We start from the raw sequence: 21,855 nt of genomic DNA, 5'->3' as shown, positions 1-21,855 counted from the left end.
CTAATTAAGGTCTAAGAGCTTTAATTTCATAGGGCGCCAAAACCTTTGCATGGTATTCTCTTCCTTTTTTTTACTCAAAAGTAACACAAATGTAATGGATTAGTCACTGCTTTTGCTTAAAACCTCAACAAAACATCTTCAACTTTATGCCTTTTGGAGATCAATTAATCTTTTGTTCCCAGTAAAAGGAATTTTAACCAGCGGTTAAAATCTGCATGCCACTTTATATGAGCCTATTGAGCATCCCATTCCAAAACCATCAGGTATGTTCAATTCTAAATGATAAAGCCTGAAATATAGCCGAGAAGACAGCCCACAAAATATCATAAAACACATTGATGATGGGGATCTAGTGTGAGGCTTAGTGCTTCCTTTAAAAGCTGCAAACATTTCATGAACAAATCTTAATTCTTGTTTGTTTCAAATGAATTAATTTATTTTCAGATTTTTATACATTTATTCACATTACAATCATACAATGGACTAAAAACGAATGACAAACTAATTCCTGTGACCTGCTTGAACATGACAATGGCACAGACTATATATTTACCTACTTTCCTGAGCTCCAGATCACAGTAAAATAATGAATGACACAAAATAATATTAGTTTTCTCTAGATAACTATACACCAGTGGTCTCCAACCCTCATTCTGGAAAGCTACTTTCCTGCATGTTCCAACTCCCATCCAAATCTAACACACCCCTTTCAGCCAATCATGGACTTCTGAAGGCATAAGTTAGATGGATTAAATCGATTATGTGTGGATTCAAAGTCTGTGGGAAGGTAGGAGCCCACTGCTATGCACAGACCACATCAATGGCATTTCTCCAAAAATGCTTCTAAAAAACTGTACATTTAGAAATAGGAAAAGTGCATTTTTATAGAACAGTGGTTATTACAGTGCTTTGCCATATTTGGTAATAGTAATTGAAAAGTCCATTTCAATTGGGAAGATTTTCCTTTGAGAAGAAAATGTAGTCCATGACTTCTGTTAATAGAGGTCATTGCTAAGCATTACTAATGTACATGTGAATCTAAACGTCTTCACTAATTTTCTTTCGTTTCATTACACATGTGGTTACAGCAGCTATGAGACACACCCCCATGATTGAGACACAGACGGAGATGACTATAGCGGTCAGGTTAAGGCCTGGATTTGAAATTGCAGGAGGCCTAGGAGTCGGGACAAAGCTGGTGACCCGAGCTATGTTAGATACATCAGACTTCAATGTGTCGTTGTCCTCTGTCCGAATAGCGAAGAACAGTGTGGTGCCATTTTGGATTGGAATATCAGACAGGGCATGCTGTTCAGCCGAGCCTGCCTCTTGTGGCTGAAGTGCAGTGTCTACTGATGTAGCATTGCTGAAGTTATTCTGAAGCATCTCCAGACTTTCACTCCATTTAATTTCATAGGATTTGGCTTAAAAGGGAAAAGAAGCAAAATTATTGAAGAAATGCCGGTTACATGAGGTCCTTCCTGACCTGACTGCATTCTTTATCAATTCATCAAATATAGTGTTTGATAATTATCTGATTAGTTGAATCAGGTTTATGAAATGGAGTGGTGTCAGTATGATACCCCTGTTTTGAACAATAGCAGTGTCTTCACCTTAACAAATGCTGTCTACTTATACAGCATTATTGGACTGCAAGACTTTATGTATGAATTAAGTGTTTGCAGGATAAAAATGCCTTCAGTTTTGAAGACTCGCTAACATTCAGTAATAAGTGGTCAGTATTTTTGGCCTTTTATGGGACCCTATAAGCTTTCCTAAGCCTTATAAGACTTGCAGTTTTAGTCACAGTGAATGCTAGTCTGTCTTGGTTTAGATGTTTTGATGTTGTCTGTGGGTTATTGCAAAGATCTACACCAAATATGGGCTGTCTGAGGCTGAAGGTAGCTGCTTTGAGGCCCATGTTCTCTCAAAAGGTGCGATTAAGGTCTCTAACCAAATCGCGAAGGTGCTAAAGTGTCGCTAGCTTTCTGCTAGCTGTTAATGTTTAGCTGCATGAGTATTTTTTTCACCCAATAAAATATATTTGAAGAAGGCTATGATACTACACTTCAATTTGGACATGACCTGGTACTTTTCTGCCTCAGTAAATTTTAAAGCTCTACATTGTACAAGCAGCGGCTTTTCGAAGGTGGAATTGTATTTTTACCTGTTCCCTCATCAAAGTCCTCGCCTGGAGCTGTCCAGCTAAGAAGCACAGTGTCTTTCTGGATTTCGGCACTCAGATCTTTGATTCTGTTGGGAGGAAACTTTGGTGGGATTCCGCCTGGGAGCGTCACCACAAAGCTCTCTCCAGTGGCTATTCTGGTGAAGCTGCCCACATCTGCGGGCACTACATTCGTTGGGGGCTTCTCAGGGTTTATCTCTACTTGACCTGAAAGGAAGAATGCTCTTTATGCTTCATTTTACAAACATACAAACTTACAAACTCATACCCTTATGATTTTTCTCTGGATCTGGATCTATCTAAATAACTAAAACTCTGACACAGTGGTGCACCTCATAGTTCTGGCTCCTTAAAAAAGCCTTAACAAGGTGGATTCAAAGTATCAGAAAAGAGACCAGGCTAATCTTTCCAGAGCCGTGGCCCAAAATGAAAAGTCAAGGACTATGGTTCCTGATGATGTAGTGTGGCTAGACGTGCAACCAAATCATACAGACTTCATGCAAACACTTCACTGGAAGACGATTCAAGCCTTGTAGATGATGTGATTAGCAAGAAGGGGTCTACGACAATAAGAACCATTCATTACACCCCCCTTGAATGTACTGATTGTTCCTAAAAAGAATGACTACCTCATGTATGGTGATGAAACTTTGCCATACGTACCATCCACAACATATCCAGGGATGTACAGTGCACCACCGTATCTGCTGTGTGAAAGTCTGGTGTCAGTATGGTCTGTCACCCTTACTTTCAGACTGTACCTTCCATCCTTTAAGTTAGTGAAATATCTTGAGTATGTGCCATCATCTTTGGTAGTATCAGCCGCTGTAAAAGACGAGTTCCTTGTGTAATAAGTATATTGCCAACCAGTTAAATGACTTTAACCCAGTGGTCATTGACCAGCCACTCTCCTGGAGAGCTACCTTCCTAAAAGTCACACCTTCAACCCAAATTGAACACATAGCTAATCCACCAGCACCTCTGAAGGCAGGGGTCTTGTGTATCAGGTGAGGCATGGAGCAGGAATGCAGATCTCAAGGAGTACTGTTGGTGACCACTGCTATAAGCTTTAATTCTGTGACCATATTTCAGATAATGTATGCCTTTATTTTTAACAATTTAAGAGCTGTACCTGCTCCATTATCCAGGAGGTATAATTGTACTGAATGGCCTTTATCTGACTCCAGGATGGCTGTAACATTGGCCCCAAGCACAGGCATGGAATTCTGACTGACTTCAGCATAAACTACCATAGGTTTAGTTCCATCGCTGCTTTGCTGGTTCATCTGGGCTGTAACAATGACTGGGTAGACATCTTCACGGGCTGCCCGACTAGTTACTGTCAAGGTCATAGTCTGACTATTGGTTTCTTTGTTGAGGAAGCTGTATTTCCACTCTCCAGGCTGTCATGCAAAGAGAAGGCAAAGAGAAGAATTCCCAAAGTCAGGAAGTCTCATATGTTGTGCTATGTATCTTTCATATTCTGCTATATAACAAAAATATTAGTCAAAGGTTAGACAATCATAATCTCCACAAATGCTGTCATACCTCTGCAGTTCCAGGAATATTTAAAGTGATCGTCTTTGTCGCTTTGTCCTCATTGATTTTAGACTGATTGTACACCTGCCCGCTTGGTGACTCAATGTACACTGTGGGCGTACTTCTTTCATAGATTACTGTAAAGGTGGTGCCGTTTCCTACAGTGCGGTCTATGGGCACTGTTCCATTGAACCAATCAGCAGTCGTCTTTCCAGTGCTCTCAAGCTATTCAGGAAAAACAAACAATAATAAGAAATCAGTGAAGGAGACAGCCTGACTCAAAGTGTCAGTTTAAGTTACTGTTTGTAGCCCACCTGCAATGTCTGTTTGGTAGGATCTCCATCAGACAATGAAAATGAAGAAAATGCCTCCACAAGCTGATTGGAAAGCAAATCGTCACTGGCTACGATAAACTTTCCCCCTGATGAAAGAAGAATATATTTTTTTAGGTAGAAAAAAGATATGACTTTAAAATAAGAGTTTATGAATAAATGTATTGCTTTCTTACTAGATCAACTAGATAAACTTACTAGATAAACTTACTAGATAAACACCTCATTAGTCAGTTATATTATACATATACAAGGCAAACAAAATGCTGCTTGCCAATTAGACCTGTCTACATTATATTCATCCATCAAATTAAAACTCAGATTGATTGACAGGTTGATTACTAATCAGTACGTATTATATGTGCTTCATCACATAATCAGATAAGAAGATAAAATCTTAGATAATGAGACCAAATTTTAACAGTTTACTCCCATTTAACCACAAAGAGAAAGTGCAGGTTTGGGCTATATTTAAAATAATTAAATTCACAGTCCGAAGTTTTAGGAGTATCGATTACCATGACAAGCTTATGCCATCTGCCCTCTTCCTTTAAGATCATCATTCAATTGCTGAATCACAAATTTTAGGTTTTCAATGTTTGGTTTGATGTTTATTGGCATATCAAACATATCAAAAGGTAATTCTAAGGCACTAAGCCACCACAGAATGTGAAATTTAGATTTGTACATCAAATTTGTAAAAGGTTCCTCACACGCCTAATGACCTCAGAAAATGTGCTGCATGCATAAACGCAAAGGCCATGTAGACACTGTAGTGAGATGTCTGAGGTGTACTGCATTCACCAGAAACATGATGATCGAACATCCTACCATGCTAACTTGTGGACTGCAAAAGTGGGTAAGCCTGATGCAGTTAGTGAAGAACCACTGTTTGTGTGTGTGTGTGTGTGTGTGGTTTCCCATGAGATGACTTGCGGGTGGCAATTGGAGATGTGGTACATATGTGGTACATGGTTGAAAACGTTTGAGAATTACTGTCCTTCAAAAACCCGTAGTAGCACCTTTATTTTTAAGAGTGTATCTGATAAATCTTGATACATTCTGCATTGTCATATTTACAGAACATTATCTTTACCTGTTTGATCTGCCATGTTTTTTAGAATGATAGAGGCGCTTGGTCCAAATGCTAAAGTATTGATCATTGCTTCACTGTTCACAGCTGACTGTAAACAACCGGCAATATTGTCTGTCGCTTCACCATCTGTCAGAAAAATCACATCATCTCCTATCGTTTTTCCATCATCTTGCCGAAGCACCTGAAATCCATAATATAAAAAAACCTTTCAGTCTTGATCACACTGAAACGGAATGTTAGACTAAAATATGTATTTTGTATGTAAATATCAACTGAAAGAGCATTTTTGTATAGCACAATGGATGCAATAAATACTGTCTGAGTAAGTATCTTACCTCAAAGCCTTTGCTAAGTCCCGTACACATATTTGTATATCCGGACGCTATCTTTGGCAATGAGCTGATTAATTTGTCTCTTGAGGCTTTCCCCTTAATTTCTGTCAATGAGCTTAAAATGTTTGCATTGGTACTAAACGTGACAATGCCCACTTGTGCTCCCTCCTCCACAATCTCTCTTAGGAACAGTGTAGCAGCCTGCTCTTGTCGAAGTATTCTCTGACCCTTTAAACAGAACATTATACACAAGCACATATTAGACCATTTCTCAAGACATGTCTTCTCTGATTTACACCAAGAGTGTCCCAATATCTCTTTTGTTTCCACTTTTCATATAGTATATATACAACCCAGGTTATAGCAGGCGTCAGTCTCTTAAAGGAGTAGTTGAGCCATACATGCTAAAGATGCTAATGTGGGATTGGAAGCTAGTTTTCCAATTTCACCACATGATGTCATATGGGTGATGCTGTTTTGTGACCATTTACTTTTATTCACTTTTAGCAACTGTAGCATTATTAATGAACCATTCTTTAACCATAAGTTCACTGAGTGCTGTCTCAGTATCAGAGAGTCGTTAATGGCGTCCTGCTTTCAACAGATGCTGGTTTACTAAATGTCCTTGTCGTTTTGAATCTCACAGCTGCTTTACTTACTTCTAGACTCTTCTCTCTTGTTATCACAGTTCTAGCTCTGGTCTTATCTGTGGGTGGCAAATCGTTCAGTGCTGCTGCTCCTTACTTCCGGATCTCTTTGCTACAATGTCTTCATGACTGTTCTAGATAAACCTTGACTGTAGCTGTGTTGACTTCCTGAATGATTTGCCTCTGCTCCCAAAGAGTAAGGTGGACAGCTAAGCCACTTGGCACCCACCCTTTGTAGTCAGATATATTTTACCGAATTCTTTTCTCTTCTGTATTTTCTTTTGATCATGGCCAGGTGTGCTTCTCATTATTAATACAATTTAGTTGTTGTTTGAGTAACTGTGGTAATTAGTTATTCACATCATAATAGATCCCTTTTCTTATATAAATAAAATAATAATTATTAAAAATGTCATGATAATCTGCTATAACAGAGAAATTTGGGACACAGCACCACAGATTTTAAAGTTTCATAAAGGTGTGTTGCATTGTAGCATACCTGCATGCTTCCCGAGACATCAAGGATGAGGCAAATGACCCGATGTCTTCTCTGGATTACTGTGAACTTTGGAGCTTGTGGTTGGGACTGTAGAGGTGTTAAAGTCCGAAGGGCATCCTTGTCTACTGAATTTTGAAAAATGACTGTACGTGTAGCTTTGTAGTCACATTTGTCATTCTGCAAGTTTGGGGCTTCAGTGTTATGGTCTCCGTCTTGACAAAATGTTTTCACCTACAGCAGGAGTTACAGTGTTACGTTTTTTTTTTTAAATGTCTACTTGTAGTCTGATAAAGAAATGCTATAATTTCAACTTACAGAGTCCAAGCTTTGCATGAACATGATTGAGGCGTTTGTTTTTTGCTCTCTGTCTGGAAAGAATTGACATCCCTCAGTGGGTAACCCAGATTGAGGATCATTTCGGCAAGGCAGGAAATTTCCATTGATGACTTCATACCACTGACCAGAGATCTCCCTGGTACATCTGGCATTAACATGAAATATGTGAGTATATAAAAATGTTGCCAATTAACATAGTGAAAAATGTTGACATAGAAAGCTGATACGACCTTGTAGGTTCAATCTGTTGTCTGTTGGACCAGTAGAATGGCCGTTTCTCATTGTATTCATCAAATACACCCCATCTGAGGTGAGCCCATTCATGCACAAAGACCCTTCCTGAAAACAAAACATATGTATGCCACCATGTCATGAATCTGTGGTTTAAAATGCACAATACCTCTATCTCAACAACTGCTGAATTTCAATAACTTTGTCATATTCTGCTAAACTGTTCTGTTATTTTCCTTTCAAAATATTCCTTACCTCTAGGCCCATACACTTTGAGAAGATTGTCGTTTAAGAGGAAGTTTGGGGTGAAGTGAATGTGCTCACCCTCTTCCCCACAACCTTTTATCTGTTTAGTGTATGGGTCATCATTAAATGCAGAGTGTGGGTCTTTAATGATTACATTGGCCTATTTTTTAAAACAGATTAGAAAACATTTAAACATGCAGTTAGAATAATAGAGCAGAACATGTGTTGTAGTGCAAATGTTATTACTCTACAACTATGAAGTATATTATCCTCACCACAGCTAAAAAACACATTACTGCACATTGTCTGCACATTACTGACAAAAATTTAGAACCTTATCGTAGGTTTCTCTTCTTGCTTTCTCGTAACTTCCATTCCATGTTGGTGGTACTAGTATTTTTACTTCTTTGTAAAACACTAGGTTGTCTAAGGCTTGATACAGATATTCTGATCCAGTAACAATCATTTCCTGGAAACAATAAAAAATATGAACATTGTGTCAAAACACTGCAAGAATAGACCGGAAATCCACTTGCTTGTGGTCACATATTGTATGGCTAATATCATGGAAATACGTATGAATAAATACCATGGTTTTCTTGATGAGCTCTTCATTTTCAGGCACAGCTGGGTTGATGGCTATGAGAATGTCTGAATATCCATTCCCTTCCAGTTTGATTCCTACAGCAGGTTCCAGTGCATTCAGGAGCAGCAACACCACAGTAAACGCTTTGGCCATGACTGCAAAACTGAAAGAAGGAGCCCAGAGTGTGAGGCTTTTTGTTAAAGGTTTATGATCACCTGTCGTCACTACAGTGGCATTACTGAAACTCTTCGTTTATATGGTTGGGGAAAAATGCAATCAATGGCATTTTATTGACCACTTACCTTTATATGCTATCATAAATCCAGTACAAGATACAAAAACAAGTAGATAAGGCTTTAAAGAGGAAGCTAAAGTATGCATAAGAGAAAGCTAAAGCTAAAGTATGAATAATTCAACACAGCTCTTGTTACTGGACACAGTTGTGTCTTTGCCAATTTGCGTGCCTGTGTTTGTTTTGATTTTGAGTTCTTGTGGCACCTGGGTTCAAATCAAGTCCTCTCTGGAAATGAGTGGACAAGTGTATTTGCACCAGTTGAGTAACTGGGATCTAATTAGCCCAAGGGCAATAAAACAAATGGTTCTCCCATTGACAAAATATGCCACCCACTTTCATGTAATATTCGCTTTTCTCTTTACACTCTTTCTTTATACATCCAATAATGTTATTATGACTAGTTAAAACATTTTAATTGTAGATTTCTACATATCTTGAATTAGCATTTGTACTAGTCCGAATTTATTCACAGATAAGTGAACTTCTTTACTAGTAAGAATTACTACGTAAATATCTGGAATTGCCGTTGTAAAATGCAATTACAGATAGGAGTGAAATTCCATTTATATTAATGGTAACATATGACTAGTCAAAATTACTTTAAGGATATATGACAAGTAGTTTTAGTCTAAAATCACACACAATACTCATGTTTGAGTTCAGCTATGAAATGTTTACTAGCAATAAGATCAAAGATCAAAAAGCTGTAATGTGCTTTAAAATATGTGCAGTTTTAGATCTCTATTATATTATGTAGATATCTTTTAAGGTTTTGACTAGTAATAGTAACAATTGATATCTAAAATAAATTAAATTATATTAATGAAATAACAAGTATAAGCAAATTATTTGTAAACAATATAAAGAGCTCTGCATACATCTTGAATGTATATGTGACTAGAAAGAGACATTATTTTGTGTTATGATGGGGTGGTGGCAACATGTTGTGGTGACTTTTTCTCAGCAGGGACTGGGCATCTTGTAAAACCGAAGGCTAGGTTGACGGTACAAAAGCAAAAGAGAAACTACATGACAACCAGCTTCAATTTGCCATAAAGCTTGGGAGAAATTTCATCTTTCAGAATGATAATGATCACAAGCACAAGTCCAAAGTAACACAGGAGTGGTTGTCGAATTTAAAAAAGTGAACATTGCAATGGCCAAGTCAAAGTCCATATCTCAATCTAATCAGGAACCTGTGAAAATTACATCCCACAAGCAATTATTCAGCCAACCTGCACATGACAACCTGGAGCACCCATAAAGAACTCCAAAACAGTGAGAAAAGCTGATAGAAATGTACCCTCATATGAGAGGTACTAAATGAATTACAATGTGTCATTGTAAATTTTAAATATACAAAGTTTGGTGTGTATGCACAAGAGAACAGATGATGAAATGATCGTAATCAAGGCGTTCCTCAACTTGTAAATTATATGAACTGAATTGGGAGCATTCCTTCCATGGGGATGGGAAATCATTACCTTTGTACTGGCAGTAATTAAGTCATGCACACTTACCCTTACTGGAAAGTAGAGGCAAGATAACACCGTGTAACAAATGAGAAAACAAAATGTTAGTCATCTGTTTCTGAACTGTATTATGTCAAGTTGATAAATCAACTGCATGATAATCAAAAATTACTGTCTGTCATGTGATGAGTAAGAATGTTTCAAGTTCACTCTGTTTTACATAAAAGATGAAGTTGGAATTCAGCAGTAACTCAGAGTAGGTACATTACAAAAAATCAAAAATGTAAAACATTTTAAAATATGTATTATTCTCATAATTTTTTGGTATTTGGTAAGTTATTTGGTAAGCATAACAAATCCTGTTTTCCCAAGTATTTCCATGATGTATTTTAAAAAAAAAGATGCAGGATTTAAAGAGATTCAGTATTTATACAGTTGCCTTGTGATACACATTTTAAAAGGTTTAAAATTGTATAAAACAAACCCAGAACCATTATGAATCCCAGCTAATGTGTCCATGTGTGGCCTGTATGGGAAGCTCAACTGGGTTCCATTAAAAGACATATGTAGAAATCCATGTCGAGCCCATGTTCCACCCATATGAGCCCCATATGAGCATGTTGACTGGATTTGGTCACTGGTGTTTACAGGACTTTTACATTTTATAATGGTAATGTTTAGCTCTGTTGGAGTTCATACTCCAACTTCGTAGTTTTTATTTGCTCATTTTATTTCAGAAATGTATTGATAATTTCATTTATTAGGCAACACTGATGTTGTGTGCTTTAGTATTTTATACTAGTATTTTTTATGAAAGGGGACATTCATAAACAAACTTTAACTTGGCTTGTCGAAGGGTGTGCAAGTGTATATCCAAAAGGGGTTGATGTGGAGTTGCTAGATGGTTGCTCTACTATCTGGTGGTTGATTGGTGGCTGCTTTGTGGTTAAAAAGCAAAAGGAGACTTTATTCAATGCAAAAATTTTATTTTTCAGAAACATCAGTAAATAATAGTGCTGAAATTTGTGCATCAATACATTTTTATAATAAATATCTTTATTTATGCATTCCAACGTGTCCCAAAAAACAATTTCAGTTTTAACAAAGCTTTGAACTTCTCTTGCTACTTTTTGCACTACTTACTGAAAATCACTTTTAAAGTACCAGTGGTTAAAAGATGTAATGTGATCACAATCACATATTTAAAATCACAATTACATGCTAAATTACATTAAATATGCATGTTATATTTGATATTCATAGTTTACATCTCCGCTAAATTAATATGCATACCCTGAGTTCATGGTATAGATAGATAGTTGAACTGAGAAGAGGGTTACATACAAAGGGGTTGAGGGCCAGGTAAAGATGGTCCTTCTCCCAAAATGTATTCATGTCATAGCTCCAACTTCTACACTAACTTCTTTTCGTTTCATTGCCCATACAGTTACAGCAGCTATTATACACACCCCAATGGTTACCACACAGACAGAGACAACAATAGCAGTCAGGTTCAGGCCTTGTTTTGAAATGGTTGGAGGTCTGGGACTTGGGACAAACTTTGTGGCTTGAGCAATGTTAGATACCTCAGACTTCATTGCATCCTTGTCTTCTGAGCGAACAGCAAAGAACAGTGTGGTGCCATTATGGATAGAAATATCAGGCAGGAAGGAATGCTGTTCAGCCGAGCCTGCCTCTAAAGGCTGGATTGCAGATGTGTTTAATATATTAGAGTTGCTGAAGTTGTTTTGAAGCACCTCAAGATGCTTGCTCCATCTAATTTCATAGAATTTGGCTTAAAAGGAAAAGAAAGAAAAACAGTTAAAGGGATGCTGTTTACTCAAAGCAATCACTCAGGTCTTGAAAAAGCAGAATCACTTGCTGTCTTCAAATGTCAACTGAAGACCCATTTTTACAGAGCACTTTTTTAACTGCATTTAAAAACTGCTCTCAAAAACATTTTGTACAATGGGCAATTTATTTTGAACTTGCTACATTGCATACAATTTAACAGGAATAATTACACTTCTTGTAATGAACCATGCAGTTGGACAGTGTTTCCGAACCCCTTAATAGGGTCACCTCTACTGTGACTTGTTTATTAATGTTATTTGCTCTTAATAGTAAATCTAGTGGGCTGTGTTATGATTCTGGCCCTTCTAAGCAAACTACAGACTTTGTCGTAATTGTTTTGCATTAGTTGTTCAATGTTTCCTTAAAATGAATTATTCAATATTTACCTGTTCCCTGATCAAAGTCCTCGCCTGGAGCCGTCCAATTGAGAAGCACAGTGTCCTCTAGGATTTCAGCACTCAGATCTGTGATTTTGTTGGGAGGAAAGTTTGGCAGGGGGACACCTGGGGGGACCTTTACCACAAAACTCTCTCCAGTAGCTGTTCTGGTGAAGTTGCCCACATCTGCAGACTGCACATTTATCGGAGGTTTCTGGGGGTTTAGCTCTACTTTACCTGAAATGAAAAAAAAAGATCTGAATGGCAGTCTTTATGCTGCATTATATACGTGCAGTATAAGCAGGCCTGTCTTATTATGGAGTACACCCTTTGCTAACAGAGCAATTAAATATAGCACATGGCCATGCAGTCTCCATAGACAAACATGGGCAGTAAAATGGGTTATCCTGAAGAGTTCAGTGACTAACCTAGTCATAGGTTGCCATAGCTTCCATGCCCCATAAAATGGGATGGGCATGTTGAGCAACTGCACATGAGCCAAAGATCACTTTGCCCAATGATGTGGTGTAAAGCACATAATTTGTTTTGGAGCAATGCCAAGCATCGAATGCACAATCCCAAGCATTCACTGGCATGGTCTAAATGACACCACTGCTGGGCTCTAGAACAGTGTAATCTGCCAGTTGGGTGGATGCTAAGAGAATGCAGCCTACTTGCCTAATGGATTAATCTGAGTTTGGTGAATGCTAAAAGAATGCTGCCAACAGAAATAATGGATTAATCTGAGTTGGTTGAATGCTATTAAAATGCTGTCTACTGGACTACTGGATCAATTTAAGTTTGGTAGATGCCAGGAGAAGGTTGCCTACTGGTCTAATAGATTGATCAAGAGTTTGGTGGATGCTAGAACAATGTTGCCTACAGAAATAATAGATGAATATAAGATGCCAGGAGAATGCTGCATACAGGATGAATCTGAGTACTACTGGACGAATCTGAGTTTGGTGGATGCTAGGAGAATGCAGACTGCTGGATTAATCGGAGTTTGGTGGGTGCTAGGAGAATGTAACCTTCTGAACTAATGCATACATTAGAGTTAGGTGGATGATAGGAAAATGCTGCATACAGGATTAATCTGAGTACTACTGGACTACTGGATGAATCTGAGTTTGGTGGATGCTAGGAGAATGCAGACTGCTGGATTAATCAGAGTTTGGTGGGTGCTAGGAGAATGTAACCTTCTGAACTAATGCATACATTAGAGTTAGGTGGATGATAGGAAAATGCTGCATACAGGATTAATCTGAGTACTACTGGACTACTGGATGAATCTGAGTTTGGTGGATGCTAGGAGAATGCAGACTGCTGGATTAATCGGAGTTTGGTGGGTGCTAGGAGAATGCAGTCTACTGGACTACTGAATGAACCGGAGTTTGGTAGATAACAGGACAATGCTACCTGGACTACTGTATGAGTGCCAAAATCTTGATTGAGGAAGGGTGATTGTTTCCAGGTTTGTGCTTCCAGTGAAGGGTGGTGTTAATGCTACAGCACACAAAGGAATTTTTGATTTTTTTTTCATAACCTTCTGTTGGGATAAAATGTAAGATCGTATCCCAAGTAATTTTGGACCATTTCTATTGGACATGCAGCATGATGGTTATCTTGTGTATAGGTTTGCGATACTTACCATCTACAATGTATCCAGGGGTATACAGAGCTCCACTGTATCTGCTGGGGGTAAAGCTCATGGCATTTTGCTGTGCCACCTGTACCTTTAGACTGTACCTTCCAGTTAGTAATTTTGTGAAATATCTAGAATAGATGCCGTCATCTTTCTTGACATCAGCGCCTGTTATAAAATTTAAATATGTCCATTACCTGTAATATTTTGCTCATTTTGTAAGTAATAAATATGATAAATGTAGTCAAACCTCAAGAGCAGTACCTGCTCCGTTATCCAGGAGGTATAAATGTTCTGAATGACCAGTGTCAGACTCCAAGGTGGCCATGACTTTGGCCCCAAGCACAGGCATGTAATTCTGACTGACCTCAGCATAAACCAACATGGGTTTACTTCCATCACTGCTTTGCTGGTTCATCTGGGCCGTAACAATGACTGGAGATACATCGTCACGGGCTGCCCGACTTGTTACTGTTAAAGTCATAGTCTGAGCAGGTGCTTTTCTGTTGAGGAAGCGGTATTTCCAGTCCCCAGCCTGCCATGCACATAAGGAAGCAGGGACACTTCACATAATTATTTTGGAAAAACCAAGGTCAGTGTTAAACTAATGTGAATTCTGATATATGCATATTTTCTTATTGTACCAGTCAGTTTTGTACAAGGATGTTCTTTGCTAATATTCATTCATGTATTATTCATTTATGAAAGTGTTGAATGTATAAAACATTGCTGTCATACCTCTGCAGTTCCAGGAATATTTAAAGTGATCGTCTTTGTCGCCGTGTTCTCACTGATATGTGTCTGATTGTACAACTGCCCGCTTGGTGATTCTATGTACACGGTGGGTGTACTTCTTTCATAGATTACTGTGAAGGTGGTGCCATTTCCTACAGTGCGGTCTATGGGCACGGTTCCATTGAACCAATCAGCAGTAGTCTTTCCAGTACTGACCAGCTGTTCAAAAAATAAAGAAGGAAATCAATGAACGATCAGTAAGAATGGCAAGACTGACTTGAAGGAGTATGTCTATATCTGTATGTATCACCTGGATCGTCTGATTGGTGGGATTACCGTCTGACATTGTAAATGAAGAAAAGGCATCCACAAGCTGGTTGGACAGCAATTTCTGATCGGCTACAATGAACTTTCCATCTAATGAAATGAATGAAAATGTATGTAAATATTTTAGATCCAGTACCAAACGCTGCATTATTACTACTGTTCAATTTGGTCACTGTTGTGGAATAAGTGTGAAATAAATTATACTAGCTAACAATTAATTTACACTGTTACATACCTGTTAGATTGGCCATGGTTATTAGCACGGAAGAGGCACTTGGACCAAGTGCTATAGTGTTAATGATGGCACCACTGTCCACTGCTAACTGTAAACAGTCTTCAACCCTATCTGATGCTTCACCATCTGTCAGAAAAATAACATCATCTCCTTTTGTGCCTCCATCATCTTTCTTAAGAACCTAAAAGAGAAAAAAAGTGTTGGTAAAGGGAAATTCTATCAATGTATCCAAATATTTAATTGTAATTTAATAACTTAGATAAAAACAATGCTTCAAAGTAGTTTGGCATAAAAGGAAACCATGTGGAGAAACTTTTTCCAGCACAATGACTACAGTGCAAATATAATAATTTTATTTATTGTCTAAAACCATTAGAGAACCTACACAAGTTTTTATGTGTGACATTGTGTAATGATGTCATCAATGTTATTGCTATGGTGTTGCTTGCAGTATTGTACAATACAGTACTGTATTGTAAATTGAAATAGACAAGTGCATCTCCTGTAGAAGATGCAGAATGGTTGCACAGGTTACTTGTTTCCCAAATCCAGGCAGTTATTAGTCTGTTTTTACTAGGTGATTAATAATACAAAGATTTGGGAGGAGGAAGATGTCTAAAGCCCCCCCCTCACAAGTCTTCACAACACTCTATCAAACCATCTCCTTCCTTTTGACTCTGTCCGTTCTCATTTTGGCTCCCCTTCCCACCATAGTGTTGATAAGTGTTTGTTGTCTGCTTGCTATGGTGTTGCTGGTGTATTATGGCATCCCAAGTGGTTGATATTATGTGGTGCTAAGTGGCTGCTAGATGGCTGCTATAGTGTTGCAATGATGTTTGCTGTGGTATTTTGTGTGTTTATGGCTATGGTGTTGCTTAGTGGTTGTTAGGTTGTTAGGGATTATAGCGGTTGCTATAGTATCACAGGTGGTTGGCATGGTGTCTCAGGTGGGTGCTAGGGTGTTGCCAAGTGGTTGCTGCAATACAGCACATGATTGGTTGGCTGTTACTAGTGTATTTGTATCATTGTAACGCAAGAGGCACACTTTGGTTTTTCAGTTTCTAACACCACCACTATGAACAACTCTAGCTCAGTAGGCCTTTCTAGAACATAGCAGGTCACTTCTCACCACTCTGAATGACTGGTTCTAGCCAGTAGTTATCCTTTTTGTTATGGTGTGGTGTGGGGTTTGGACTCAAGTGCAGTTATTTATTTATTTAAATGATACTACCCCTTTTTTGGTGCATGTAACAGATGGTGAATGTCTCAAGTCAATACAAGATTGGTACTTGGTGAGACTGTGGCTGTGGTGGGGCTCAAACTCCCAAACCTTGAAATGGGAGCCCAGTGCATTTCCACTGCACCACCACAGCTGTGAGAGGCGGCAGTATAAAAACTGTTTAAAAGCTATATAGAAAAAGGGCAGGAAAAGAAACAAAGGAAACACCAGGAGGGGTGTGTACTCAAAGGACAAACTAAACCTTTTTCAACACAGTAGTTTCTTTTTCTAGTTTTCCTTTTTGCCACTGTTCACAACTTAAACTCTTTCTTTTTAGCTATTGCTTTTCTTCACTATGTGTAGCACAAACTCTTTTTATTTTCAGCTCTTGCATTTTTCATTTTTCTGACTGCTCACAACTTAGAACCACTATTACCGTTCACCCCTCTACAAAGGTGTGACAGGAAATTGTGTTTGGCTGGGTGTATTTATACCGTGCCACACAGGTGGGTCTGGTCAGCGTTGATTACCGTTTGGACTTCTGGGGCTTGGAGTTCTTTGCTCCAGCTCCACCAGATTTCCTACTGTGCTGGTCAGGCCCCCTGCTGGTGGCTGACGGTACACACTGCCTGCTTACACTTTTAGAATGCATACTGAAAATGCCCCGTTTCTCCCCAAAGGTAAAATACCAGAGCAATGTCGCCCAATAAAAAAACTGGATAAGAAATATGTTTTATGCCTTACCTCAAAGCCTAGTTTAAGTCCATTGCACATATTTGTAGATCCGTCTGCAGTTGTTGGCAACTTTCTGATTAAACTGTCTCTAGAGGCCTTACCCTCTATTTTAGTCAATGGACTCACAGTGTCTGCACCAGTACTAAACTTGACAATGCCAACTTGTGCTCCCTCCTCCACAATCTCGCTTAAGAACAGTGAAGCAGCCTGCTGTAGTCGAAGTATTCTCTCACCCTTTAAACAAAAGATCATTCACAACCAAATATTAGACCACAAAGTTGGTACTTTATGTATGTTTAAAAAGCATTCCTATGGTAAACTCAGATCCAGTAGGATTTTCTGTCATGTAGCATGGCTCATCTTGAATTAGTTTTTTTTCTTTTGTTAGGACTGATTTTTGTTGTTGGCACTGATGGAAATCTAACCGCTGAACTAAGGGGGTGGTAAACACACTACCAGCAAGCCATGACTTCAGACTAGCAGGAGGGAAACAAAAAGGGACAGTATTACTTCATCACTAAAAGAAATCTTAGCACTAATTGTACACTAACTATTAAACTAGTGGACAATGAGTAAATTTTCAGAAAGGTGGGAGATATATACAGAAGTATATAACTAGTAAACAACAACATAACTAGTATATAGTATATGACTAGCATACGATTAGTAAACTAACTGCCCATAAGTTCACTTTTAGTGTAGGTGCAATACAAAATGAAATGTTGCTGTAATCTAGTTGTGTACTCAAAGTGTCCCCCTCTTACATCTAAAATATACTAATAAGTATACTTTTATACTTTAAACTAAAAAGTTGGATTAAACCAATTTCATCCCAAGAAGAAATAAACAGTATATTACTAGTACACTAATATCAGTGTGCGTACTATAAAAAATTACACTTGGGAAACATGCAAGACAATAACCCAAAGCACAAAAATATATAAACTAAAAAATGATTGAATCAGGAAAAAACCCTCATTAACTTTGAGCAAATTGTATTTGCAGTTGCAGGAATCTGTTTGAGGTCTGTAGAGGTGATTGTTTTAGATGCCACTAGAAATTCCTCTTGCTTTTGATGGCATTCACCTACAGTGTTTCCATCAAGGGCCCCAATGCGACACAGGACATTTCACAAGTCTTATAAAAGTTTTTCATGCAGTTTTTATTGAATTAATCATTTGAATCTTATTAATAGGCTAATCTTCTTATCTTATAACACAATTTAGGATTACTTTTCCTCCAGTTTTGTAATGTGTGTTTATGTACCATAACATACTTGCATGCTTCCAGAGACATCAAGGATAAGGCAGACTACCCGACTTCCTCTCTTCATAACCCTGAAAGTTGGGGATGGTGGCTGGGACTGTAGAGGTGTTAAAGTCCGAAGGGCATCTTTGTCTACTGAATTTTGAAAAATGACTGTACGTGTTGCTTTGTTGTCACATTTCTCATTCTGCAAGTTTGGTGCTTCAGCATTGTGGTCTCTGTCTTGACAAAATGTTTTCACCTACAGCAGGAGTTACAGTGTTACTGTGCTATCTGAAATATCATATCTCAGCTCAAAGTAGTGACCAAGTAGTGACAAACAAAATGCTCAGTGATGTTAGTTACTTGCTTATGTGCAATAGGTCAAACTTACAGAATCTAAGCTTTGCATGTACATGATTGAGGCGTTTGTTTTTTGCTCTCTGTCTGGAAAGAATTGACATCCCTCAGTGGGTAACCCAGATTGTGGATCATTGCGGCAAGGCAGAATATTTCCATTGATGACTTCATACCACTGGCCAGAGATCTCCCTGGTACATCTGGGGTAAATATACAAGATATGTATGAGTACATATAACAAAGGCATTATGTGTGTTAGGTTATGGGGAATGATAACTTTGCTAATACCTTGTAGGTTCAATCTGTTGTCTGTCTGACCAGTAGAATGGCTGTTTCTCATTGTATTCATCAAATACACCCCATCTGAGGTGAGCCCACTCGTGAACAAATACCCTTCCTGAAACAGAAGGACAGAAGAGGTCTGTGACTGCACTCTTCTAGCTCTTTCAAATTGTGTATCTTGTAAAAAATAATATTTTTGTGACCACAAGTGTTCCTGAATTCTCACCTCTAGGCCCATATGCATTCAGAAGGTTGTTGTTTAAGAGAAAGTTTGGGGTGAAGTGAATGTGCTCACCCTCTTCCCCACAACCTTTTATCTGTTTGGTGTACGGCTCATCACCAAATGCTGTGTTTGGGCGATCAATTATGACATTGGCCTACCAAAGGAATGCATAACATTTCATAACAAGATTCTTACATACATGACATAATAAATAATCATTTAATAATGAAAGTAGATGTAGAATGTTATACCTTATCATAGGTTTCTCTTTTTGCTTTTTCATAAATTCCATTCCAGGTTGGTGGTACTAATATTTTTACCTCCTTGAAAAACACCATGTTGTCTAAAGCTTGAAGCAGATATTCCGATCCACTAGTAATCATTCCCTGGAGACAGTTTAAACAGATAAACAGTAATGCGTAGTGATAGTATGACAACTTGGAAAAAACAAAGTTGCCTTCATGTTTGACAGGACTTCACAACCTTTTTTTTTATATATAATGAATGTGACTCTACTGAGATGGGGCAGAAAAATAAAGAATGATCTCTCAGCCCTTCCCTTCTCTTTCACCGAACACCCCATAGCGTACAATAAAGTTTCTAGTGATGGAAAGAAGACTCCCGAGACTGACTGCAGGTTTTCTGGTACCTTTTTATTGGGTTAGAGGTTAATTCTGCTTATCAGGGGCATGTCTAGACTGTGCAGACACCAAATGTTCGTTAAATCAAACCCATAATGAAATCAGACCTTACTGTGAGGGGCTTTGATATATTGGTAGAATTCTACTGAATCTCTGTAAATTGCTACTACATTGCATAGCGCTAAGAAATATCTGCTGTACTGTGTATGTGTGCTGTACACAAAGCAAAATATGTACCTGTTACTGTTGTTTTCTCAATTATTTTCCCATACAATTTACACAAAGCAATAGAGATGTGACTTTATACATATAAAGGCCGTTTAACTGACATGCAAAGTGACCAACTATAGAGAGTGGACAGGCCTTCTGAGGCTGAGACTGCTACATCCTAGCATACCAAACATAAAGGAACATTTTGACCCCAAAGTACAAAGTAGCACAAAAACACTTATGTTAAAGGGTTGCCATTTACATCTTCTCTGAAAAGACCCGGGTGTGATGAAAAAAGGGGGCTTATCCAGAGCTTAGTTAAGCGGGGCTTCTTCCAAGTCAGTGTCTTCAGCCAAGGTTACATGGAAGTATTCTTGTTGAGGTTGGTAATCGATGAAATGTTTATCTACCGTTACTTAGACTATTAGTACAGCGATTAGTGTCATGAGTGGATGGGGAGACTAAGAAAGGAGAGGTAATAAAATGGAAGAAGTTGCAAAAGAGAGTCTATTGACCAACGCCTGTGCTGCCTGCCAAATGTTGCAGCTGCATCTTTCAGAGCAATGTCAGGTAAGAGGAGATCTTCCTTTGTGTTGCAATGTTCTACACATACAACAGAGATCTTGTGACACACTTTGCACTTGACCAACATTTGCAGCATCATGAGGAGTCTTTTGGGTTGGTTTTCCAACAGGCCTGCAATTTCTCGAGGTGATTAAGTTGGCCACTTGGAGAAGAAAGTAATTCAAATAAATAATTTAGAATTTTAAATGTTTTTTCTCTGAATAAACTGACAGCAGCTAATTAAAATATCTTTCTTATGAAGAATGAACTGTCATATCAATTCGTTAATAGAAGGAAATCCTGGTTGGCTTCAATAGAAAAAGTGTACTGACAGTGGGATAAAGCAACAAGATGCAGGTCGCTACATGCTGTGTCGCATGCCATCATTATGTTCTTCCTCCTCATAGTCTTTTCACCAATGTTCAAAAATGTTCATTGGAAGACAATGCTAGCTGTAGTTCATGAAGTTATGATTTCCACACCACAAATAACACTATTTGTATATTATTATATTTTATTAATAATACTATTTTTATATTATTATATATTCTTAATAATACTATTTGTATTCAGATATATTTAGATCTGTAGAATGATTATATATACTGCTATATAATTGACATGATTGGAGACCTAGTGAATTAGTGTGTATTCCAACTAACATGAATATTAACTGTGAGGCTAGCTGTGGCTAGCTAAAATTTCTTATTGTAACCTCATTGATTACTGTCTGAAGAGCATGTAAAAGAGCTCAATTTTAAAGGTCACTTTTTTATCAGTACCTAATTAAAATAGGTTCATAGAACATTATCAACAGGTTATCATGATGAACAGTAAATGGGGCGTAAATCGGGAAAATGTAACATGATTTGGTAAAGAATGTAGATGTGGTTTAGTTGCTTAAGTAAACTAAGTAACTAAGTATTGGCAGTTTTGTCATATTAAACAACAAACAAACAAACCCTCAGCCTTTTAAGCGATTATATGTAAATAGGATTTATTGGGTGGGTGAAAATGTAATATAGCCTATAAAAAACAGAGGTTGAACATACAATCTTAGCAAGAAAAGCAAGGAATAAAGCTAAAGTAGCATTAACCTTTTTGTGTTATTTATGAATTTTATATACAGCATACCAGTAACCCAGGCAAGTGATAATTTTACATTGTAATATTTTAACTGTATAAGCTATTCTTTTTATTGGAAATGTTTCAAATGTTTGTAAATTATATTATTTTTATTTATATAGGAGTAAATACCTTGATTTGATTGAGGAGCTCTTCACTTTCAGGCACAGCTGGATTGATAGCTATTAGAATGTCAGTGTATCCATTTCCATCTAATTTGATTCCTATAGCAGGTCTCAGTGCACTGAGGAGCAGCAACACCACAGTAAGTGCTTTGGCCAT

The 21,855-nt window shown here is 38.0% G+C and overlaps 2 protein-coding genes across 2 annotated transcripts; both read right to left on the bottom strand.

Annotated features, from left to right (window-relative positions):
• Positions 1–899: 899 nt before the first annotated feature.
• Positions 900–8,182, bottom strand: LOC140565105 (calcium-activated chloride channel regulator 1-like). Its single transcript, XM_072690916.1, has 14 exons — positions 8,033–8,182; positions 7,778–7,912; positions 7,453–7,603; positions 7,197–7,305; positions 6,946–7,111; positions 6,631–6,861; positions 5,488–5,712; positions 5,153–5,333; positions 4,039–4,145; positions 3,734–3,949; positions 3,318–3,588; positions 2,849–3,010; positions 2,168–2,392; positions 900–1,424 (listed from the first exon to the last, which is right to left on the bottom strand). Exons 1-14 carry the CDS (start codon positions 8,180–8,182, stop codon positions 1,039–1,041), a joined length of 2,715 nt encoding a protein of 904 aa, XP_072547017.1. The 3' UTR covers positions 900–1,038.
• Positions 8,183–10,832: 2,650 nt separating this feature from the next.
• On the bottom strand, positions 10,833–21,855 carry LOC140564999 (calcium-activated chloride channel regulator 1-like). The gene is made up of 14 exons (XM_072690720.1): positions 21,706–21,855; positions 19,285–19,419; positions 19,037–19,187; positions 18,817–18,925; positions 18,563–18,728; positions 18,200–18,430; positions 16,933–17,157; positions 14,970–15,150; positions 14,718–14,824; positions 14,411–14,626; positions 13,937–14,207; positions 13,679–13,840; positions 12,037–12,264; positions 10,833–11,591 (listed from the first exon to the last, which is right to left on the bottom strand). The coding sequence occupies exons 1-14, from the start codon at positions 21,853–21,855 to the stop codon at positions 11,188–11,190; spliced, it is 2,736 nt and encodes a 911-aa protein (XP_072546821.1). The 3' UTR covers positions 10,833–11,187.

Source organism: Salminus brasiliensis, chromosome 11, assembly GCF_030463535.1.
Source record: "Salminus brasiliensis chromosome 11, fSalBra1.hap2, whole genome shotgun sequence".
Taxonomy (NCBI): Eukaryota; Metazoa; Chordata; class Actinopteri; order Characiformes; family Bryconidae; genus Salminus; species Salminus brasiliensis.
This window is presented reverse-complemented; position numbering and strand designations above follow the sequence as displayed.